The sequence below is a fragment of the Mizuhopecten yessoensis genome, unplaced genomic scaffold, assembly GCF_002113885.1.
Source record: "Mizuhopecten yessoensis strain PY_sf001 unplaced genomic scaffold, ASM211388v2 scaffold8839.1, whole genome shotgun sequence".
Lineage (NCBI taxonomy): Eukaryota > Metazoa > Mollusca > Bivalvia > Pectinida > Pectinidae > Mizuhopecten > Mizuhopecten yessoensis.
Window position 1 is genome coordinate 473,290 of NW_018407747.1, and position 26,614 is coordinate 499,903.

The window sequence follows — 26,614 nt, forward strand, 5'->3', positions numbered from 1 at the left end:
GTTAAGTTACAATAGCTGTCAGGATTATACATGATTTTACTGTGGCAGAGCAGTAATGAGGGTAAATAACTGCTTTATCAACGAAATTAATTTCTTTTTCTTACCAATGTAATTATTGATTTATCACTGAAATTAATGATTTATGAACTTTAAAATATTTTATAATGATTTAATTCAAGAACCAAAGATTCATGATTAAGTGTTACTGAAGTGAAATTACCGATTTTTAATGAACTCAAGGCAAACATCTTGCAAGTTCTGTAAAAAGCAGGGATATGTTTAAGGAATTCTTCAAAAAGTCATATATTTATCTTCAATAGTCACAGTGAATGATGTAGTCAATGTTTTAATGAATAAATGGCATCAGAAGTTTGACCACATGATTATAAAGACCCTTTCCTTGTGGAAACAAATATCAGATATGAAAAGATATTTTTCAATTTTTCATTTACTTGAATTATATCATAGACTTTTATAACTACGGTAATGGCAGAAAACTGGAGCATACCTGGCTGAGTAACCTGTATTTTGAGTTCAGCAGTTCCGGCGCCCTTGGTGTGCACTTTGAAGGTCGCTTGGTCCTTGACACGGACTCCGCTGGGCTGGACACCTCGTCCAGTAGCAAAGCACAGCTTTGCATTTGATGCTAAAAATAGATCAAAATCAATTAGACCGATTCGTGATTAAAATCTTTGTTTAATCCTTAGAATATTTAACAAAAGCAAATCATATTTGAAAAAAAAATTAACAAACAAAAAACATTTAAATACAATTAACCACATATCACACAGGACAATTAAAACAAAAAGACAACACTGTATCAATTATTTTATGTTACATAGGACATAAACAACTTAAATCAATTAACTTGATGATAATTGGTGAAAAACTATAAAAAAAAAAAAACGAATGAAATAACACGAATGAAATAACTAGAATAAAATATTCATTTGTGACAGATTTCCATGGCAACAAATTTGTTAAATGGTCTTTGTAACTGTTGACAGGAAGTTGCCCCAGTTGCCATAGCAACTGTTGTTAAGCATGATGCTACAAGTAGCTAAAACACCTAATCTTTTCCTGAAATAGCAATTTTTTTATGAATAATCGTCATGAACATACATTTTTATCTACAGTCTAGTCAATAAGCTTAACACACTGAAAGTTTTCTACAGTTTTTATGAAATGCCAGATGAAATTTCAAAATTCATTTTTTTATGTTTTTATTTATAGCGGCAATACGATAAAACTGCTCCTAACTCAAACGCATTATCAAGTCTTGGCCATTTCACTTGTATAAAATAACTATAACTTGCAATTGGACGAGAAGCATTGAATACTAAGTTTTGAATACCTCTCAAAATTTGAACAGTTAGCTAAAATATCTGGTAAACATTCATCCTCAAGTTCCTGCCCATTTCGACTTATTCAGGATTTATTATAAATTCATATCGTCAAAAACTATTTAATGTATGATCATGTTCGACTTGTTTTAAAACAGCACCAAATATAGCAAATCACGCACATTCTCTTGTTAATGTTTTGACATGCCATCAAATGGCGGAGCCAGTATCCAGTGAATTTAATTCTACACGCAGAGCTACTAAGTACATCAAGTCTAACTGGTGTCAGTGGTTTTATAAAGTTTGCCTTTTCTAATCCACTTTGTACGTAAAACATGCATGTATGTATGTATGTGCTTGCAAGACAGCGCTGAAATCTACATGAATCAATATCACTCCCAATCTTTCTTCTTTTTTTTTTAAATATTCAGAAAACAATTTCAAACAAATTAAAAACGGAAAATATAAAAATAAATAAATAAAAATCACACAGTATAATATTAGCACACACTTGGCTAACAATACATAAATAAAAAAATAACTGTATCGAACAAAATAAACATTCTGTCTCCCTGACCATTCAAAATTATATATACATTCTGTAATTCATACATATAACTTACTCTCAGCTAATTTTTCATTAGATTTCCTTTTTCAAAAACCACCCGTTGGTGTACCATTCAATTTTGTTGTTTCAATACGAAGAATTTTCAATTTCAGAACATTTTTCAGCTTGCATGAATCAATACCAAAACAAAACTGATGTCTCAGATATTTAATCACTTTACATAATTTATTCTACAATATGCTCATTTTTAATCACAGAATGTACATATTAACAAAACTAAAATATAAATAATATGTTAATACATTTAATATAAACTAACATGAACTGAAAGGCATATATGCGTTCAGGAGTTGAATTACTTGAAACAACATTTCCCCAAACTTGTACATACATTTGGGACATTTACTTCCGATTAGTCAATAATTATTACTTGATTGCATACATATATTATCTACATATTGACAATTTATCAGTAATGATGATTAAAACAAACACATGGTTTCAATAGGGTCAGAAGTTTTGAAAAGGTTTTTTTTTTCTTGATCTCTAGAGATGAAACGTTCATGTTAAAATACACTGACAGAAGAATAAAGTTTTGAAAAAATAAAAATTTCAATTCGGAAAAAAAATCCTATCAATTTTAGATAAGAAGCTTTTAAATCTCGCAGCAATAAATTATTTTCGGACTCACAAATATGCCTTTCACAAAATAACACGACACAACGTGAACGGCTTGCAAACTTTCACGTTGTTGCCAGGTTAATAGTAAAACCAGCGTCGATCACACCAGCAACTTGTATAGTTACCAGGAGCGGCCGGTTTACCCGGTGGTTGTTTACCAGCAGGCCCTTTTCCAGCTGTGAAATCAACATTTAATACGAAACTAATACACAGATTCTTCTTTCCGTTGTATGATGGATACATCTAAATGTGTATCTTTTCTATGATAGAGTGATGCAGATAAAAAATCAAAATCAAAACCAGAGGCATGATGAACTATGGAATGTAATGTATACAAAAAAAAATGACAAACAATATTGTAGTATCACAATTTACAAGTTCTGTATTAAATAGTTTAAATTAGAAAAAAATATTACATTTTGAAAAGAAATTTTACATAAGAAACTGATATTTATTACAAGCAGATATGTAGATTATACAGACTGATTTTTAAAAAAAATATGTAGATAAAAATGTTTTCATTATTTTTTAATGTAAATAAAATGTGTAAGTGTTTAGTTACTGAACTGAACAAAGTAACAAACATAACAAACATTGATTCTGTTAGACACAAAGAACGTCATATTTGAACAAAAGAAAAATGTATGAACTGTGTTGAACAAGAAATGAACACGAATATCAACATGTTAATGAATGACTTGAAGCAGGACAGAACACCTTGTTGCGCACCAGTGTATGGTCCAGGGGAGATAACCTCTGATACACAGGATGGCAACAAGCTGTTGTAGATGAAATAGTCTAAAACTGACCTACACAGTCTGTCACAGTTAATTTAATTTCTCACTTTTTTAGATTGTGGACAAAACTTCCAACTGACTTTCATATTTCTTGCTTACTCAACTCGATGAGGTATTCCAGGAGAGCACAAATATTCAAAAATAATTTTCAATTTGAAAATTGTTCAATCTTTAAAAAAATCTGGAACTTAAACCAAAATCTTGGCCAAATCTNGGTGGGGGGGTCTCCTCATCATGCATATTGTTCAAGGTTAGAATGGAAAAACTCCTTTGGATATTTTGTTCACAATCTCAACTAGAAAACATCTGTAAGACAGAAATGACCCTGCCCCCTCCTCAACCGCTGATGTTGGTAAACTGTTGATCATGAATGTACTGACAAAATAGTAATGGTTGACCTCTAAACAGCAACACTGACCTTGGGGTTGACCTTGGAACCCTGATATACAAATTTGTCTGAGGTATTCTCATTCCTGTACTAAGTTGCATAAACTTTGACGAAAATCTATTCAGATATAAAGCTTATATTGTCATGAAAACGACACGCAGTGGGACAGGATGCGACAGGATAGATATGGGTAATACAACCAGCTACCCACCAAACCACCCCCCGGGAGGGAGGGAGGGAGGGAGGGTGGAAATGGGGAGGGACTTAAAAATCGGAGATACTGTACTAAATTGTGATGTACTTTATTTAACAGGTTTATCAAGACCTATTTTGTTTTACTGTGACAGTTTCAGACTAGACATCTTGTACATAGCGTTTACGAGTTATCGACCGATCACATGACGTCTTACTACATGACATTAAGGCGCTATCAGATTGTGATGTCATAATCAAACTAGGTCTCCTGATTATTACGTCACAATTTAAACGATTGATAACACCTCGTCATCACTAGATCGTCGTGACGACGTTTGGTGATCGGCCAATATGAAACCAAACCAACATCTTATATTTACCAGGTGCTTTGGCTGTGAATCAATGTTTTAAACAAAAATAGTAAAAAAACATCTGGACTATCACAATATTTCAACCAAAACTTGTTTATAATTTTATGTGAAAAATATTTTATTTTTGCAAATAACAAAAAAAAAAAGTTGTAAAAAACTTGTTTGTTTCACGTATTTTTAGGAACAAATATATCAAGCATATCTTTGTTAATGTTTATTCTAAATGTGTTAATAAATTAATTATCGCCATTTATAACTGAAACTTAAACAAAACGATGTTTCAATACTGGTGACCCGGAGGTACCCTGATCACACTATCAATGACAATGAAATTACTGGAGAAATTAATTTGAAACATATCGGGAGATAACCACACAGGGTAACTCATATTTACCAGGTGGGGCGGGACCAGGAGCGGTCTTGGTGCCAGCTGTGGATCGACATTTCAAACGGAAATGATCATACATTTTTACACCATTTCATGCAACAATGATTGTCAAGCACCAAATGAAGTTGTATGTAAAACACAGAACCTGTTTATCTGTCAGAACGTGTACAGATCACCCAATCACACACAATGAATTATTTATTTTTATGATTTGGTCTGTTTACAAATGTGTACAAGCAAACTTTGTAGATCCTACATCACTGGAGTCACAAATTAACACCTATTCAAAGAAACTCAAAGGAATTCACTTTGCCCCAGATAAGGGGGACCATCCCTGTTTTCAGAATTAAATTTTGACTACGGTGGTTATAAGGAGTGATTATTTTTTTTCTTATAATTTTTCAAGATCCTGTAAGATTACAGAATGGCAATGATGCTTATCAATTCTCTTTTATGAGGCTCAATAGAAAACCATGAAAAATTAAAAATTTCAAAAATATATATATATATATTCTGTACTCTATCTTAAAATCAGCATTTCTGAAGAAGGAACACACTAAGGGTTATCTCCCCTCCCTCATGCCGGAAAGAGAGAAGGCAGAATACAACACACAGATGACTTTCAGACTCTACAATTGGCTTTTACACAGATAATTACCAGGAAATTTTGTACACAGGTTAAGGCAGTACAACAAGTCTGGAATGAAATATTTTTAAAAGGCGAGGCACATAGTTTATAGATGAAAAAGGTAACATCATCATCAATCTGAGGAGATACTAAGAACCCCAAGGCCACATGACAAACCAAATACTGTTGTAGCCAATTTTATTGTGATCTTGGAATTTCCATTGAATAATTCATTTAATTGTCAACTTAATAACATTTTAACTTTTGAATTACATATTCTTGTGCTTTTTGTTGACATGTGACTTGGGGTACTTGAATGTCTCCCTTTGATGTGCAAATGTATCTGTCTGGGTCGTACCTGGAGCGACTCCAACGCCGTAGGGACTGTGAGGGATCTGGTGTCCAGCGAAGTAAATGTTGACGGAGTGCTGACCAGGCTCCAGAGGCACGTATTCCACCAGGTAGGTGGCCTCCTTTCCAGCGACAGCATTAATGCTGGCTCGGACTGTGTCCTTGCGACCATGGCTGTCCAAGATGACCACATCGACGTTACCTTTGCCGGCATCTGTAACACAGGAATAAGATGTCATCAACACCTAGGTCATCAATAAACAAGGCCAATACCTGGCCACTTCAGTGGAGCATTTTCAACTTTTCCTATCAACAGTTACAGCTTGATACAGAAATAAATTTACAGCTCTTTTGATATTTATATTTAATAGCTCTTTTAATATTCTTTTAATCAAATTAAGTAAGCTATATCCATGAATACTAATATTTGATGATCAATATTTTGGGAAATACTTAAATAGGATATTTAACTAGCTAGGCTGCCTGAGCTCTATGTGTAACTTGATACCAGTTCTCGTCCTTTTGTTTTACATCAAAGACTTAAATTCACAAAATTTCCAAATATACAGAGGTTTTTTCTTAACTAAATCTTTGAATTGACATATCAATCAAAAAAATTGTTTTCAAATTCAAAATTCAAACATACACAATTTTTTCATATTGGTTAGAAAATGCTCAGGATGTTTCAGTTAATACATAATGGTAACTTGAATTGCCAAAATTGAAGTAAAATATTAAAATGATCAGATACTTATAATAGTTAATAGAGTAATAATTTAATATGTCATTAATGTTCCCGAAGTATCATTTTTTTACCAATTGTGAGAATATATAATACAACTGTAAATGGATCAAATATTAAACTAAACACAGCATCAATCTTTCATAATGCCAACCAATAAATGGAAACTCTTGATAATTGAAAACATACATATCTACAATAAAAACACAAATTAGTTATTGTACACAGTTTGTTAGTACCCAAACACCAGGATTTTTGTACAGCATTAAATTTACCCAGAAGGCCGAGCACAACATGGCTACACTTTATTTACACTGCTTTGTTCACATGGAAGTGACATTCACTTACATTTTCCACAACAGTGTTACACTCACAATTTAAAACTTAACATTATTTTTGCCACACACAGTTTTTTTTGCATATCAAAATACAAATATATATTAATCAAGGTTTGTTTCAGCTGTTTCCACTTTTCTATTATTATTTTTCTGAAATAAAGGATACTGATGATTAAAATTAATTTTGACATGAATACAAAAAAAAAAATGAACAACTACATATGATTAAAAATAAGTTGAATGAGCAAATAAATATGAAAAGAAACGAAAAATGAATAGAGCAGGAACTACTGGTGAAATGATGTCTACTAAAAAAGTCAATAGCAAAAGTATATATATCAGGAGCTCTTCTGGCAAAGTTTGAATGAAAGCTACCTAGCATTGAAATATATTTAAAACCAAGAGTTAAGGTGATTGAATGCATAAATTTCAGGCCGCACAATGGCTGAAAAGGATAATTTTGAAACTGGCTAGGAGATAAGGATTTTTTTTTTTTTGCAGTGACAACTTCACGGCGGATTACAGGAAAAAATGCACGAGAACACATTCATGGAGGTCAGTATTCGTTTGTCGACCTATTGTTAAATTAGAGGGTGCTGTGGTAGCGTCTCCGCTGTCGTGGAGTTATTTAAGGGGAGATAATTTGTTTCAAATATCAACCAATGGGGAGGGACAAAGAATGGGAAGATAACCCAAGGCTATAAAACACGAAAAGTTGGTGTGGACAGCAGTTGGACATTCGAGTGGACACTCGTGACATCATCATACAGGACAGTGACAAAACATGTGACATGATGTTACCATGGAAACAATGAATGACATGTGAAAAAGCAAAAACGAAAATGTCAAAATGTGCGTCAGAATCTCTTGCTACCATTGAGAATTCATGTCTGGTTCATTATGTCATTGTGTAATTAAAGTTAACTCTGAAGGTTTATTTTTTTAAGTAAGTGTTCATAAAAACACTATTTTGAAGGAAATGCACAAATGGCTATATATCTATTTTACAAAATACTTGGTAAAGTTTGGTAACTTTTTTTTTCAGGAAGACAGAACCAGTTTTTAGCTTTCTAAAAATATCAGTGCAGAATACAAAACTGCGCATTTATGTAAAGAACAATTTTCAAGCAATTTCCTAGTAAAAAGATTTAGCGAAAAACATATAAAACAGACATTTTGTCAAGAGACTGACTTCTGATGGCATATTAAGACACAGATGGACTGAATGCTCACTGAGATATCTTTAAATGAAATCCAGAAAATGTATAATCCCACTTAATTCCATCTTGCATGGTTTTGATATTCTTGAACGTAGTTTAAGACTATCAAAAGTGCAGAATTTAATAGAAACCCTTTTTTTCATTTTCGTTTGAAATTAAATAGGACCTTTTAAACAAAACAGGAATAAACCCTTGAAAAGATCAGTAATTCTAAAATTGAGCTTCGCCGAAACTTTAGTAAGAAATCTCAGTGATTGATTATATGTGTGATGTTAAGTGCACTACAATAAAAATTTGACAAAATAAAGTATAAATATAAATAAATATTATACATATTTATACATATTATGAAAGAGCAAGCCCCAAAATCCCAAATAGTACACATGGAGGAAGGAAACAAATACAAACTGCTGAGAATGGTCGTAAGTGCTCCCAGTGCACATGTACTTACCCTTTCCTACCAATTTGGAGCCCCCTGCATCTGTTTATTAAAAGTGTGGAAAAAAGCAGAGGTGTGCTGAGAGCTAAATCATACTTCTAGAATAAGCCAATCACCATTAATTTGTAAAATAAAACACAAAATACCAAAAAAAAATGAAGTTTAAGGAAGGTTTTCATTGGTCAACAGAGGTGAAAGTAACAGACGTTTTGATTGGACCATAAGTAAAACGGATCAGGAATGTTTTGATCAGCCAGTTCTGGGATTTGCACGATTGCTTTTCATTTATTATAAAGAGATTTTCCAATAGATCTTTGTGAGTTTAGCAACAACGATTGTGAATATTTCATTAAAGCCGAGGAAATAACATTCCCATGATCCGACATCTTCAATCACAAAATGCATTTCCTTTGATCTTGAACTCAATCCCAGAATCAACGAAACTAAATTTTGTTTAAGCAATTTTATCAAAATGAAGCTTCGTAACTGACAGGAGGGATTTTAAAATCACCAGACTATAAAATGGATGCGATACAGATGGAAAGTAGTTTTGAGGATTTAGAAACATTCAAAACATCATAAAAATTTCTTTTCATTATTCACTATAAATGTTTAATAAAACCATATAGAAAGAAAAAACGATGGATACAATATTGCATCACATCCATGTTATTTTTTTCGCAAAGCGGATAGGCGTGCAAGCCAGTTTTGATAGGAAGGTTGCATTTGGAAATCGGGGTTAAGGATTGGTAATAACACCCTAAGTAATTGTCTAGAATCTTAAAATTTAAAATCATGTTTTTGTTTTCTTCCACAAACAATGCATGAATGCATGGAATTTATATCTTAAAAATTATACATATTTTATTTTAAAGTTCTTTGTAAATTTATTAAAATAACTGCTGTAATTTTTTTACGAAACAGGGATGAGGAAATGACATCTATGGTTGTCTTTCTTTAGAAGTTCAGTAAATAAGGTTTAGGATGGCAGAAGATTCAATGTTAGAGACATAAGTAATATGAAACAGAAACATCTCTGTAATTTTTCAATTAATAATAACATGGCTATAAATAAAACCGTAAACACACTTCACAACAAACAACAAACTCTAGCAAGCTGTCTGTCCAATATCAAATCTAATATACAAATACTCCTAATATTAGTACTTCACCTTCTATCGTCACATTAGCTTCTTTCTAACTAAGCAATACTTAAAAAGGTGTATCGACAAACCAGTAATCTATAGAAATAGATTATATATCAGAATGATTATACCAACCTTTACTTATCTTACCATCATCATCTATGAATATATCAGAGGCATCGTAAACAACTAATCTATAAATGAACTATATTATTGCAGCAACCATTATTTATCTAAACATAGATCAGAGGTGTTGCATTAACAATAGCTCATCTATAAATAGATCAGAATTTCGGCATCACTAATTGATCTATAAATAGATCTACATCCTAATGTGGAACAGTCTAAACCTCTAAGAAGCCACAAGGTGTAAGGTTAGCAATGACATTTATTAACGGTTTAAAATCGTAAACTAGCATTATATCATCTTTACAAAACCACACGAGTCTGAGATGCCGAGACTAGATACCAACAAATCTGCACTAGCATTCTATAAATAACAACTCGTCATAATGCATTCACTTCTACGCTACACGGGACTCGACACTTACTCTTGGTGAACACTTCGAAATGTGTCCTCTTTCCGGCGACCACCCCGGTCTTCTGGATTCCAGGTCCGGTGGCTGTTACCTTGGAGGCGTCGCCTGCAGCACCCTCTACCTTCACACAGAATGGACTCTTTGGGATCTCCTTCGCGCCGAATTTGATGATCACCTTCAACAAGAACATCTTCGTGTTAAACATTGAAGAGAAAGCAAAAAATAGTTGTATTTATAAGACTGTTTGATAAAGGTCAAGTTAACAGAATTCCCTACACAGATTACGAAGGAGTACTCTAAGACAAATGCAATACATCAACTATGAAACAACCAGTTTCTACTTTCATCGAAGGATTACACTGAAAGATTTTATTGGATTTATATTATAATTTTTTAATGGAATTCAAACTTCCCCTGCAAAACAGGAAAAGTTCAAATGCTTCAAAATCCATTTTCAACCCAAATAATTCCCGTAAAGAATGCATACTTCCTCGGAATCCCCCATAGTGGAGCACAACCTATTGGTATTGATGATATATCACAAGCTCTGCCTCGCACAAACCTATAAAACTCCACAACACGTGTAAACCCCAACAGATTTCAGGTCCTTTTTATATGTTCCTATCAACTCCTACTTAAAGTTTGTCTTGCAGTTAAACGAACATATACAATGTCACCTCTCGTCCCCCATTCCTAGGTTATCTGGTTTTAAAATAAACAAACCTACCCATCAAGTACCCATAAAACTTGTATAGTGTATAAAACACTGTTAAGGGTTATTTCACCAACGGTCATTTATGACCTGGACAAGACTGTCTCGTGGTCTCGTCTTTGTTGACCTGACCACAACCTGACATAAAATACTTCAACTCCAAGGAATGTGATACATGTATACCTACAACACTTTACAATGATACTGTACTTATTCTAAAAATACACTACACTCATTCTAATCAATCATTTTATTTATATCCATCTCCGGTATATGTGATGAAGACAACTCTGTTACAACAGTCAAGTTTTTCCCACTAATGTAAGATTATGGTAGATGTTATGATAAAGAAAATAATGATATTAAATTTCAGTACGTAAGAATCCCTGTCCCACTACACTCTGGTATGTCGTATCTACAGTAACCTCCCTTTAATTTTGTTTTGGATATAACTGTAGCACAATGAGGCCAGGAAACTTCGGCTGAGTGTACATATGGTAGCTCAGTCGGTTAGAACGACAGTTATAACAATATGTGGTCCAGGGTTCAAATCCCAGTCTAGTCCATCTGTACTTTTACATTCAGAACACTGATTCTATTTTACTTATCAATTTTACCTTTATTATTTTTCATGAAAGTCCTGGACTGCTAGGTATCAGAAATGATTTATCAAAGCTAAAGTCACGCAGGAAAAAACATTTTCCAATGTGTAGTTACAATTATTGGCAGTGGTACGGGGATCTTTAAAACTTCTGCGAGTGTTGAAAAGTAAAGGGAGACAACTTACCCTGTACTCTCCCTCTGTCTTGGGCGTATATAAACATGAGTAGGTCAGGTTTCTGTCGCTGTTGAATGTACACTCACACTGTTTGGACAAGGCAAAAAATACTTCACAGAAATTTGTTATTCAAAATACATCAGTTTACAACACAAAGTTCCTTAGCTTTTATGAGATTTTTAATGTGTAAAATAATCTAAACTAAAATAAAAAATTCTCAAAATCTACTTTTGATAGCTCCTTTTTAAACATGCATCTCATATTTTCAAATTTATATCCAATAATTTTCATTTGGTATCCAATGACGTATTATCTGATATCCGTTATTATACCATGTGACTTACCGGCTCCTTCTGACCATTGGGGTTGAGAAGAATGACCTCCAATGATCCTTTGCCAGCACTGAAGGTTTCTACGGTGAAACGTGCTGGGGCACCAACCTGGTTACCAGTGGGCTCCAGTCCGGGGCCATAGGCGCGAACCCTGTTTGGGTTGAGGCGGGGCCTCAGAGGTGCACCAGGCTTGAGCTGGGCCTTGGGGAAGTTGGACAGATATGTCATCATAGACAGTTCGTCCACATTGGGGTTGGTCATATGTTTCGGGTCAAGGAGCTGTAAACATCAAAATATATAAAATAATAAACAATTTTCTTACAAATCACAAGCTATTTCAAAACATCTCAAAACCTGACATACAAATTAATGAACACTTACATCATCCTTGCCATCCTCAAAAGTAGCCATTTCCAAATCTCTATTTTTCTTGAAGAGATATAAAATTCCAACCAAACTAGAATCATCTGTATATTAGAATTATTAAATGACCAGCAAGAACAGCGAAAAACTTTGAAACTTTTTGACAGCTGCAAGGAGCCAGAGACACAGATATGGGTGAAGTCCTACAAGTGACATATACCGACACAACCCTGTAGGCCGATCTTTACATCAGTACAACAAAAATCCGTACAAGCACTAGTCCGTATTATGGGTGGCTAATTGCACGAACCACTTTTGCTATATGCCTGGTGAACTTATCCAAAAAAGTCATGTACTGTTTTTTAAGGAATTTTCTTTTAGATCGAACAAACATTGGTGATCAAATCAATCATCAAGTCTATATATATAATTCAAGTTCAAAATGTCCAAAATATCTACCAACGGAACTATTTTAAATTAATTCACAAGACAGCATATAAAGTATTTGGAAGCTAACCATACACGTGTAATTCTGGTTCATTGCCCATTCAATGGACAACTTGTAGTTTATTTAGATAGAGATCAAGTTCGGCACACTTGATAATATTAACCGCTTGCTATCCTTTCTTTTTTCATAAATTGCTGAACACAAAAAAAGTGTAATCTGGTGGGTGATCTTTAGGAGAAACATTGAATCAGGGAGTTTAGCGACATCAATACTTGGAGTAAACTGGTTCAGTAGGTAAATACATTTGTGTATATCCTTCTTTGGAACCAGATAAGGACTCTCCCTTATAATCTTGTTTTAAAATAATCACCGCAATTTCTTTAAAAAAGGAAAATATTTACATTTGAACTTGATCATCTGAGGTTGTAGAAGCCAGTCTCATTAGCAGGGTTGCATTTTATTTTTATTTTTTTAAACTCACATATACTTGATTATTAAATATAACAGGAAAAAAAATTCCGTTTTTTTTTAGAATCACAAGTATGTGGTTAGGGAAAATAAAAATTTGTGAAAAATTGTACTTAATATTTCATTTTGATAATTAGATTTGAAATAAATTGTGGCAACAAAATAAAATGTTATCCAAATGTACCAGTAACCTGTTAATTGAAGATCAAACCTCTTCTAATTAGTTTAAAAGCTAAAATTTGAAGCCAGTGTGCATCTCATAATTTAGAATTTTAGGACTTAACAATATTAATATGAACTCTTTGGTTTCAATAGGAATTATAGTTGTGTGTATCCAACACAAAGTCTGCGGTTAGTTACAATACATTACATAGTAACTTATCACTATTCTGATTTTTTTATGCAAGTAGCTGGTGGAATATCTGTTATATGAGGGTATTTTTACCAGCTACTGGCTACAAATCAAACTCCAATGAACTGCCTTTCCAAACAGGTAAATACATGTATCAAAATATACGCTTAAAAGTGCATGTTAGATTATCTCCTGAAGATCGGGAGATATCTATTTTACAGACGACAGACACGCATGTAACACTATCCAGCATTTGCCGACGTTGGCCACTGATTAGAAATAATATCGTAACTTTGGTAATGCGACTGTAGACCAACAACTACAAGTGACGCGTGACATACATATCTCAGTGAGGGTTGGGAAGGTAGGACTGAGGACTGACGACTACATGGTACATTGTCATTAATAATTTATATAAGCAGCCTTTACCCAACAAGGCCTAGGTAAGAGTTCTTCGAGTTCTGCTTGGCAAGAATTTGGATCAAACTCCATATTTGTTGTTCATGAAGATTTGATAAATCTATCTTGAGATTATTTCTCCATAAACTTTCAATAATTCAAAAGCCAGGTTTTAATTAACAGATATCTTAATCATTATGACTATATTACATTTCCTCCTTTTAACTGCAAGTACTCCTACAGATGGATTGTAACAGAGTGGACAGATAAACAAACTTGTAATGAAATCATGTGACCATTAGACTATCTCTCCACTGTTACCTACACAACCGTTATCACTACACTTAATGGTACCCACCTGTGGTACTCCCAACCATTTGTCGGCAGCATCCATGGCTTCCTTGGCGTTCTCCTTCTTCTTCTTGGGATCCCAGTTGTCCCAGTCAGGGCACAGACCTATCAACACAAACCGTTTTTGTTACACCTAGATGGTCACACAAGCTCAGCATTATAGCAATAGACTTTCCTCTACCTTGAAACTTTAACATTGAAATTATGTCACATATTTTTTATTCAAGTATTGATTTTGTGGAAGTATTTCACTAAGAAATGTGCATACTAGCAAACTTTCCCTATTTTGACAGGAGGCTCCCGATTTTGGACCCAAAAATTGAACATTTTCAGCCAGTAAACTTGCTAAAATAATTCCTAAGATCTAATGATTTCAATTAAAAGAACAACTTTTTATTATTATTATTGTTTTGAGCATGTTGAATCTCCCCAATGGAAATTTCACAAAAAAAAATGGCAAGTCTTGACTCTCTGAGGAGGCAAATTCATAATCCAGGGGAGATAACACTGACAGGCTCTATTTTTGGATTTTTTGTCTGGCAGAAGGGAAATAACTCTGCCTGATTTATCTTATCTTTAACTACAAGGGTATAAAACAGTATCTCCTGCAATATCACATTTGTTAAACAACTTACATTTTATTTTACGATATTGTTTTTCTATTTTTAAGTGTTTCCTTTCTGTAGCCATCCAGCTTATCAACCAATAAAATGGTGCACATTGTAAATTTCTCATAAACCAGAATTTATGCACAAAAAAGAAACAACCAAAATGGCCTCAAGTCAAATTGATTGATAGACTCAAGTTTTGTGGCGTGTTACAAGTTAAAAGCTGCACTGTTACGTATGACTGTTTCTACTCAGGTGAAGTAATGGCTGGATCCTGCTGGTATGAAATAACAATTAACAGAGCTCGGAGCTCGGGGCTCGGGGCTCTCACCAAAAAGATGGAAGAGATAGACCACCAGCAGATGGCTTTGGGTTATACATGTACCGTTATAAATTCTTTCCCTGTACAGTTTAGTACTGTATGTTATCTACCTACTTCCTCATCCTCAGAAAAACATGTTTCCATCCTAGCTTAAAAGGTTTCTTCAAACTTTTTCAATGAGGAAACAACCCTTTTTCCGAAGTGGGAGACTTAACTTGGTATTGTATTTCCCTTATACATTTCTGGAATATCAACAATCTACGATAACATCCTTTTGTTTAATGTTGTCATTAAAAATAGAACCAGGACAGAGTTTGGAGTTTTTCTAGTTAAGCCCATCCTCTTAAAATCATGCTGGCATCTACAATTTTACAGCTGGGTAGACTGGGCCTAGAATTTCTTATTTTGATGCTTGATACAACAAACAAGTTTAAACATCCAAGATTTCATTCAATTGCATATTTTTACCAAAATCATGATACACCAAATTTCGACAAAACATTTATGCTACGCACCGGGTCCAACAGCATCAACCAAAGCTCCAATGGCCTTTCCATCATTCCAGTCGGTGGTGAAGTTACGAATCGGCAGGTCAGGTACCTTGCCCTGTACCCAGTTGAGGAGCCTCTGTTTGGGTGTGGGTCCGCCCTCTGATGGTCCTGGCTCTTCGCCCTCCCACATGGGCATAGAAATGGAGTAGTGGAGAATGAGGGTCCATATTAAACCCAGGATCAACTTCAGCTTACTGTCCACAATGTCCGTACTGTCTGCAAAATACAAACAAACAAAACTGTCAGAATACGAAATCTGAAAATCACACTTATTTTTAATAATAATGGTTGGCTACATAAACTGATTTTAATGAAACATTACCATTATTGGATACTGATGTTAAATAAGGTTCCTCCATCTTTACATTGTTTAATTAGGATCAGAGGTATCATGCGCAGGTATTTAATAAATCATTACTGTATACCGAGAAATTTCTGCCACAGTTTTACTTTCCCCTTTTCTCCCTTCATAATGAAGGTGAATTTATATTTAGAGCGTTTATTAGAAAACAACCAGTACATGGTAATCAAATGTAAAGGGCAAAATGAACACTGTGCAAATATGGATTTTACAAGAAAGTTAGACCTGGCAAACAGTTCTCAGGATTCATTTTATTTGAATGATATTTAATATAGTGTATCGGGGACAGGTTCTGAATACAGAATGATCCGAAGTGAAAACTTTCATTCAAAACTACATACATCCAAGATTACAGGAGTCGGTGAATGTGAAAGGTATTGCATGGGAAAGACATATATATATATGAATATTTTGGAAATGAATTTGATGTTTAAATGAATATTCAGTGAAAATCCATACAAATGTATCGATGGTATATATACGATCAATGATTCAACAGTTTTATCAGGCAAATCTAACTGGCACTCATAACAGCAACTCTTTCCATATATGGACATGAACAGATAACTCAGCCCCACCCACTTAACATCTCCCAACCCTCCGTACAACTGTTCAAAGCCCAGATAGAGAGCGTGTAGGTCCCTACATATCGGGAGTCAAATGGTTCGTAATACCTTACAAGTGGAAAAGATTTTCTAAAAGTAAATAAAACGTAAGCCTTCAACTGGTAGTTCATGACGTAACATCAAAAACAGTACAGACAGGTATGCGATGACGAATAGGTACATAATTTCTTAACGAGAAAATAAGGATTTGCACAGGTGTGGAGTTATCACTCAGCAGGATCAGAGTAGCGTGCTGTATACCTACAGCTCACAGCTCGACAGACCTGTACATTTATACACAGCTTAAGTGTATGGTAGTCTGGTATATTTTGTTTTAAAGCACAGTCAGCTAAATTCGTGTCGATGTCTGACATATCTGTACCTGAATTGATCACTTGATACATACACATGAAATTGACTTTCATGTCCTGACATTTACTCATTCACTGCTGAAGACACATTTGAGCTCTTCCAATTCAAAGGTTGGAATAGTTCATTATAAAATTGCAGGGACGATTGAGATAATGAGTAAACCACATAACATACCAACTTTGGGGTGGTCCCCCGAGTCAGGTTCTACTATATACTAACAGATGGGATGGTCTGTTATGAAAGGTTCTACTGTTTAGACAGAAATATACCAGTTGTACTCTTTAGAGAGAAGGGGTGGTTTAGTCAATTACTATACAGTACTGACAGAAATGGTTCAATGCATGAATTCTGCATAGTTTGACGGTATTCAAATGCCTGTATTCAAGTGGATATAGGTGTGACGCCCAGCATTAGGGGTTTCTTGCTTCAGATCTCTAAATAAGTTACAAATATAACTGTATCAGATGCATAGCTGCTTATAGGATGGTTTACAGGTGAATCCACCAAATGTTCGAACAAACAGTAAAACAGAAACACTGCATGATGTAACTGCTTGTTCACCTACCAGGGCCCTGCCCTAGACCTGCTCCTAAATGAATCCACTCCGAACAAGGGCCAGCTACACCCCTGTGTACAGATATTGCCTATTTTGGAACAGCCCCCTTGGTAAAATATTGCTTGCCCATGTCCAATGCAGAGTTTTAAGTTTGTGTGAAATGTTAAATATAGTTTAAAGAAGGAATAGGATTTACAAACTCCTATGGGGAATCACAAACCAACAACTTCTTTTTCTATTAGATATATTCTTTTTACGTGTCAATATCACATAAAAAGAATATATCTATATATATACCTCAGCCAAAGAGGTTAATGTGAACACATGTGACTGGACATGGTCAAGCTGGACACAAAGTATACAATAATGAACATTATGAGGGTCAAACATGTTGTTTGACACAATACTAGTGTCATGACAATTTACTTTAGGGGTGAAATTAAATTTCTGTCTGTCTGGAGCTGCTACACTTGGCTATCAAGTATCTCAATGGATCAGATATCATATGGAATGTTGGGAATCTGGTAGCTCCACTATATAAACTACTAGATCATCTATTTACATACTACCAACAGACAGTGAGCTAGCAGACGACACCACCACGACCTTCGACCTTTGTCTGATATACTCTCAAGGTCACCGTCTCCCACACCTGTTGTGTTCGTTATGTAATTATCAGCAATGTGAATTGTACAGGTCAGTCGTCCAATACCGAGACAAATTGCTGTACTGTTCACTCCTAACTTAGATGATTCATCCCAGAAAACAGAAGGTCGTTTTATTACCGAGTTCCAGCATTTGTTGTATATATATGTACTTTTGACACTATACAATTACACTCAAATTACGGACATACAATACGTTGCGGTATTTCTGTAGTTGGTACACTTGAACAAACATAAACAAGTCACTCCTTGACAATGTTAAAATCTTTTATAAAACTTAATGCATCTAAAGTATAAAATTCATTTAGATTATGTTTTATAGCCAAAGATTTCCACCTGTTCCAAAATATTTTTTTTAGTCCTAACAGTTTGGTCTCCAAAAGAATGTCAATGATAGCAAAATATTTTGAATAAATAACAATAATAAATATGATATCAATTAGCTCCTTCACTAGAGAAGAGTACTTAATAGACTTGGTTTTTGCCACAGTCATATCTTAATTCTTTATAGAAACGTTCATACATATTAATACAATGTGTAAACACATTGTTTACACTCATTGTAATGGTATGAATCACTGCTACCAAGCCTATTGCTTACCTCTGTGGTAGACACCACCTACACTATCCCTGTAAAAACATCAGATTGAACTAACTCAAACAGGTGTCCGAGTCCCGAAATTAAAATGCGGGGGTGAAACAGATTAAAGTGATTGAGTAAAAAATCTTTACGGTAAATTCTCGGGTCTTCTTTCCTATGATGTCATATCACTAACTTAAGATAAATAATTTACCTGTTTACAGGGTATGACAATTGGACCAAATTTGTCAAATTTTTTATTCATCAAAATGTCAGTACACAAAACTCCATAGGAAAATGAACTCCCCCAAGTAAACATCCGGCCGACTTTTGTGTATCGTACCAGAGTGTATAATCTGATGACTAACGGGGTATATCATTCTTAATAGATAAATCCCACTTATTTTACCAAGAAACTAACAGATTATTTGCCTCATTCAACCCGAGATTTGGCACAAAATACAGTATTTTACAGCAATTACACAATTACATTGTTTTTGTGTACTGATATATATATATATATATACGGCCTAGCTAACATGAATCCCTATTACGAACAATTGTCTGTCCGTCTGTTACTGATATTTCATTTAAGGATCAAGCATATCGACTCTTTCGTGTCCGCCAAGAACATTATACTACCAACTTGCTTCGCTCGAACAAACTTATCGCCAATTATCATCACCTTTATCTTAAATTGTTCACCGTTTGATCACAAAGTGCACGGAAAGTATATGCATAATCATACTCCAAACATGTTTACTTCAAAAACTGTTTTTTCTGTTTTATTTCAAGTGAAATTTTGTTTATCTTTTTAGTTCCAACGAACACTTTCACATTCTCATACTTTTTTCAAATAGACACTTCATAGCTACCGGTATTTTAAGACCAAGCTTAGTTGTATCAAAGACCACAATCCATTGACAGAGATTAAGGTTTTTAGGTTAATCATTGAAAAATAACATTTTCCTACTTCAAAAGTTATAAAGGATTTTTCAATCACTAATGTTTTAATACTGAATTATCATGAGGATATTTAAACCACAAAAACAGATACCGGTATTACTTGATATGGCCTTATAGGAAAAATAGGGAAAACAATGAAAGTCTGATTTTCAGGTTCCTGCATATGAAAAACACAATAGAAGGAAGTATTGCTGAAGAGCACCCAGTGGGACGAGGAACCGTCAAGGAGATTAACTATCTTCTAGACAAATCTGACGGTTAAAAAGGTTGCCTAATATAGAACGTCCACTGCCAATGAAAATGAGAAGGAAAGACTTTTCTTTTTTTTAATTTTGCGCTTACTTGACGGATCCTGACTTTATAATATACAGTTATGACCGGAAACGTTCGCTTTTGTGCATTAACTTCCGTATATGAGTATAGAAAATATATGAGCAATCTAACTCATTACAACTGTGCCTACTCACGAAGAAAACTTGTATCAAGCTGTATAATATGCTTTTAAATATACAATAAAATGAACTTTCAATTTTTACTGCATTAAAATAAAAGAATAGCCCGGAAAATCATCTGTTTGGATATATTTTCATTTTCAGCCATTTCCCATTAAATTTTGTTATTAATTTTCCGTCAAACTAATGCTTGATAGTTAAAATATTCACTTTTGTACCAGGTACCTATTTGATATATCCAGCTACAAGTCCTTTATTTCAGCTTACATGCAAAAGAATAGAAGAAAACTTCAAACATTGATAATGATTTATTCTCTAACACAAGTACATGTACACCTGTAGTTTTGATTTCATTCCAACTAAAAAAAAAATCAATCTACTTCGTTATGAAAACTAGGAAAATAAATGCCATTGCTCTCAAATGAATTAATCATTAATACATTTACACAACCACTTTTTTCTATTTTAGACGTTACATCAGACAAAAATAGATTTTTCATGTTTAACATCCAGATTTTAACCGAACCATATTGGCATGAAGATATCTATCAGTATTTACCCTCGACTAACATTCAATGCAACTATGGATCAATGCCAACGAATCACGTCCAAAATTTTGATAAAGAACCACCGCATTTCTAATCGGCACACTGTAAAATCTCAAAATTGTGAAAGCATCTATCTTCTGGCAGACACTGAAATACCTTTCATACACTCTCACAAATGTCTGCCTGAATAAGTCTGTACACTCAGTCATGTAAATTTCATTTCATAGGTCAAAGTTTTCTGATAAAAACTTGTTCTTAACGATTTGAAATCGACTTCATTAACCAGAATGTTGCTACTTTTGAACAGCTGAAATATGACACCCACTTAGAACTTAATCTGTAATCTTCAAACTGATATACACAAGACCCGACATGCTCACAAAAAATCATTGGATAACTTCAAGTTATCTAATTTTCTGTGACCTTGACCTTGGAACTTTATTACGAACAAACATTCTATACGTGTTTTGCTTTAAGATTGTTTATAATGCTGCTATATTTTGGGTCTTGGGTGTGTCCATTTCAGCTTCCCAATAGACTTAATGGCCACTTCAAGTTGTTGTACATGAAATCAACTGGTACAAAAAAGCTCGGGTAACTAACAGAGAAAATCTGTCCCTGAAACAGAAACCACAAGTCTGTCGCTAACCCTGCACATGTGTTTCTTTTACATACAACACTGACAAGACCGTAACAAATGGGAAATTGTCTGTTTACTCAGAAACAAAATGGCTTCCTCGGATACCAATTGGTACGATATCACACCTGTGTTCCATCAAGAGGGAACCACAAGAATCTCTCATCACCATTCCCACCATACAATTCCTGTTCTATACGGCAGACAGACAGGATAAATATCACATCAGATAGGCAATAAAGCTAGTGAGACCCTGATTAAGTGCAGACATTGTTTTGGGTAGCACTACCCCCAAATTGCCGTCACAGACACTAAGTATCGGAGACTATTCTGATTAAACAAAACAACAATGGTTCCCGTCTGCCTATAATAACACACTTCTAACTCTCCGTGCAATTTTCTCATCATGAGCATACATTATAAATCTCCCACACACTCTCATCACCTGACGAACCCCTCCACTCTCTCTCTCCTTCCATCACGCTTCAGTATCCAACTGCATGATCATAAATGGCTTGCTGCAGAGTTGGCAGTTTTCTTCAGATGGATCTGCTTTGGAGAAATCGAAAACACTTTATTTAATCTACTGCATTCGTCCCAGTACCTGGAAGCCTTCTCTCTTCAGCCTTTTTTCTGCAGTTTCATGTGTTTACCATTTATACTGTATGAGTTATTTTGTTTACGGATTATTAAGAACGCATTAAATCAAGTTTCAGGGTCATCTATCTCTTTTCTCTCGTTCTTTCCATAATGTTTGGAACCAGAATAACATATGACACATCTAATTTCAAAACCTAGTGATATCTTGTCTTGACTTAACCATGTCTTGACATGTAAAGGCAACTTAAACTCAGCATTATGCCAGGTAATATCCACATCCAATATCCACACAGTACAGCAGCAGTAACCACTTACGACCACCGCATGTGGTCCCAATTTCTGGCACCATTTGAAGTACAGGTATACGATGAGAGCTAGCAGTAACAAATATTGCCCGATACCCCGTGTCACTGCCTGTAACACAGACACTCTAGCTCTTGAGGAAAACCTGCGCTTTGTTCTGGGGCAAATACTACAGATGCCATTGTGTGTTTCTTGCCAAATTATGTGCAACTAGGCACAAATAAGGATAGAATATATTTATTTCATTCCATATAATAATCTAATAGAAATCACTAACAAAATATACTAGTACAATGCATAACCAAGCTAAACTTATTCCAATATATTCTGCATGTACAACAGTGCATACTCGCTCTATCGTAGCTATGCTGTGCCTACAAAAACCTTCAGACATTCCTATATTTCATACAAGACAAGAATGTGTACTTTATAATCTCCTAAGTGTTCTTGCATTTTGCCTTGTGGCAAACAAATTACCAAACAAGTGGAAGTCTTTACCATCAGGCTTATTAATATGACGTAGCGGCAGGTAAAAATGTAGACTTTGATGTGAAGAACTGGTTTAATGTCAAGGTCAGGAGGGGGTTTGATTTTTTACATAATCAAAGTCACAGACATGCTTACATGCTTGATTTTTTTCTATAATCAAAGTCAAGAGTCATGCTTGATTTTTTTTCTTAAATACTCTTATCAAAAGGCTTCTAGGTAGTGTACATTAGGAAATATAACCTATTCCTATATTTTTTTATACAGTAATGTAGTTTGTCTAAAAAATGTAAATTTTATGAATTTCTGAGCAAGCTCTGCAGTCTAGGAGATGAATGTTCGGTATGTAGAGAACGTTGATATATCTTGATGTAAGAGTGTGAGTAATCCAGTGCAGAATCAATCATAAGATAATATCACATCATAATCAGTTAATTATCATACACATCCTGAAGTGTATACAAATACTGTAACAGGTATGTAATGTAACATTAATCATCATGAGTAGTGTCCCGCCCACTCCAATCGCTACTGCATATATATCTCATTATTTTTTTTCACAACTTTATATATATGACATTATATGTGGATTCCGATGATGGAAGAAAACTTTGTTTACATCTTACTCTTACATACCAACACATCATTAAAATTCTCCGCATTTTTGTCAACTCAGCAATTTTCATTAAAAATGCAATTTTCTGTTTATCTAATAACAAATGTATAACAGGTATTGCAAGGTCAGACCTAAACAAGACTGTGCATTGTGATAGTCGTGGATAGGAAATGTTTATAACAGACCCTTTACTTCTATCGACAGGCTACAGTAGTCTAGGTCAAAATGTTGTCAAGTTTTGATTCCGCACGCGTAACAAATGTGGTTAACTTAGAGCTGAGCAGCCACCACATCGCTTACAGGTTTCATAAGACATGGTCAAGTGGTCGGAAGTTTGACCGCAAACATTGCATGGCCACTGTTAAGTGGACGACAACAGTTAATTTTGCCACCCCTCACAGGAAACCACTCAGCAGCTTGAGGGACCATGGTCCTGTGGAACTGAAGTATACGCCTTGTGTTAACGAAAGCTGTTAAACTGACATTTACATAAACAACTACTTACAACAACGGCTGGTAGAGTTCAGCTCGGACAAAAATATAATCGCTTTCATTAAAATGGTTCAATTTAAGCAAAAAAATCAAAACAGATTCAGAATAAAACCTATTCTGTTTTGTAAATTCTTGCTATTATTATTGCTATCCATTCTAATTGAACAAGATAAGTAACCACAAAAGTCAGTTTTATTTTTCAAACATTTATTATTTGGAGGCCAGAACAGACAGACAAAGCAGGTTACTACTGCAGTAAGTGGTTTTGAAGTTCGTTGTTTCAATGATATGCTTAGTGAAGATGTATTTCAAAGTCTTCGCCCCAAGTTCAGGCAGTTCACAGCACCCATAATATGACAAGAATTTGTGTGTGAAACTTACTTTTTATCAGACAGTTACATGTAAACAGGGGAGTCATCTAATGACGAGCCTATACTGCATGTATGTGCTTTCATATATCTGTGTGAAAATTTATAGTTATAGTCTCTGTAGCATGTCGCAGGCACCGCAAGATTGCATCGAATAGCATGATTGGATGAAATTTGCATTTATAATCTGCAGAGCCGTGGTACTGGCCAGGATATAGTATATTAAATAAAACTCACTGCAATAAAATGGTTAAAAAAAATATGAATTGGTTTGATACGACCAAGTAACGAACGTGTTGAACCACTGCACCAAAGGGTATGGGTTGGAACCCCAGCCAGATTCCCTGTGTCCCGATGATGGTATTTTATGTAAATCAGTCTGAGTTAGAGCAGAAACAGGCCCCCATCTTCATCACAGTCCCAATTCTGCAGCTTCTAAGTGTACAATGTGGTATATTTGTGGACTGTTTGACAAACCTTGTACAACTCAAGACTGCTATAAGTGTTACAAAACTACAAATCAAAAAAGTCGGTTAAAAAGCTATTGAATTTATTTTCCCCACCTGTTTTAAAGTTTCACACAGGATATTCCCATCTATGACTAGTCAGTCCTAGACCAATTTCCATGCAAAAATTATATTTTTTGAGGAATTGAAGACAGGTATCTGGCAAGGAATTTCGGGAATGTTTGACGAGCCATTGGAATGAACAGCAAGATAGATATTGATGTTTCGAACATACGCCATCTCATCATCTTCCCCTAACCGATCATCTGTGTGGTCTAAATATAGCGTTTAGTGCAGGGAGTAATCTCCTGTGAACTATAAATACATGATTCCCTGGAGGTATGTAATGTCGGTAAGGATAGGGGATAGTCTCCTTTACAATGTATATATAGCAGACAGTACCTATTTATCATAAACTCAGGCCACAATCCAGTCATATAAAATAACACCAGAAGGTAAATTATACACGGGATCATCACCAAGGATGATGTCACATGGAATGAACTTATGTCGCATCTTAAAATTGAAGTTAAAATTGAGGTATTTTCCTCTGATTTTTCCACTGATTTTTCATAAATGTAATCGTGTATTCTTTGTGTGAGTATGTGGTAAAACACGTCTCAATCCTGTTCCAATACGATCCTACATTCTTATTAAAAACAACAGATAAAATTCATTTCTACAAGCTCCAAAACAATGGATTCTCCTCTGGTAAAATCTATAAAGAATACCCTTTCTGCGATTCAACCAGTTAATAACTTTTTACAAATGGAGGCTAACAAAATCTCAACTGTCTTCTAAAATATTTGTGCCATTTTATGTACTTCGTGGAGATGTTGTTCTGGTGACGTATCAGATTGACGCTATAATGGCTTAATGAATTATATCATTTACAAATTGACGCTGTTACAAAGGTTTTACAACAACCGCAGGACGACATTTTTTTGTGAATCATGTTTACAAATATTATCATAATACAGACAAAACAACATTGCAGACATTTGTTTCTATTTCAGAAAACATGGCTTCCGAAATAAAAATTCTTGTAACCTACACTAAAATTCCGGTTATCTGATATAAATCACCGCCTTGCTTAACAGCTAAGTTCAAGGCGTACTTGTGCAAAACACAGTCTGTCTAGTAAAGAAGACATTTAAACAAATCTTCAAGCAACATCAAAATCACACTCAGAGACCCCCTACCTACAGATAAGCAGGCCTAAGAACTGTTCCGACTGCACACTGGTGCATAAAGTTTGGGCATCAGAAGTAGATTCAACTCTGAATTGACCCATCAGACCACACACTGTCACTGCCTAATACGAGAATGATGCGTTCATACGCCACATGTGAATTTTCCCTGTATTGAATTGTGAACATGGTATATGCATCGTATGTGCAGCATAACACCCAAAGTTAAGAGAGCTGTATGACTCCCTGCACGGTTGACTTGCGATTACAATAAATTCTGGTTGTGTGACCGTGTGTACATGTCTGTCACTGATACAAACATCCTCGTGGATTTTATATTATCTACAAGATGTTGATAAAAACGTGCTCACATGCACAATTGAAACTAAATTATACTTAAAGCCGAACTCAATATATTTATCAAAGATAAGCTTGGATGATTAATCGACTATAGGATAGCAACTAGCAGCTAGTGTTGTTAGCAACAAAACACC

At 34.7% G+C, this 26,614-nt stretch overlaps 1 protein-coding gene across 17 annotated transcripts in view; it reads right to left on the minus strand.

Annotated features, from left to right (window-relative positions):
• LOC110456708 (filamin-A-like) overlaps positions 1 to 26,614 on the minus strand; it is a 174,767-nt gene that overhangs the window by 70,314 nt on the left and 77,839 nt on the right. For 10 of the 17 annotated variants that reach the window (XM_021507594.1, XM_021507593.1, XM_021507608.1 and 7 more), the window contains exons 3-13: positions 15,782 to 16,033; positions 14,344 to 14,441; positions 11,968 to 12,234; positions 11,633 to 11,710; positions 10,146 to 10,308; positions 8,462 to 8,491; positions 5,718 to 5,924; positions 4,738 to 4,773; positions 4,353 to 4,364; positions 2,718 to 2,768; positions 509 to 646 (exon numbers count right to left, since the gene is read on the minus strand). In XM_021507594.1, the coding sequence (XP_021363269.1) occupies positions 509 to 646; positions 2,718 to 2,768; positions 4,353 to 4,364; positions 4,738 to 4,773; positions 5,718 to 5,924; positions 8,462 to 8,491; positions 10,146 to 10,308; positions 11,633 to 11,710; positions 11,968 to 12,234; positions 14,344 to 14,441; positions 15,782 to 16,033 (1,332 nt within the window). The remainder of the gene's footprint in view (positions 1 to 508; positions 647 to 2,717; positions 2,769 to 4,352; positions 4,365 to 4,737; positions 4,774 to 5,717; positions 5,925 to 8,461; positions 8,492 to 10,145; positions 10,309 to 11,632; positions 11,711 to 11,967; positions 12,235 to 14,343; positions 14,442 to 15,781; positions 16,034 to 26,614) is intronic. The other 7 variants (XM_021507596.1, XM_021507598.1, XM_021507595.1 and 4 more) reach the window with 7 other exon arrangements.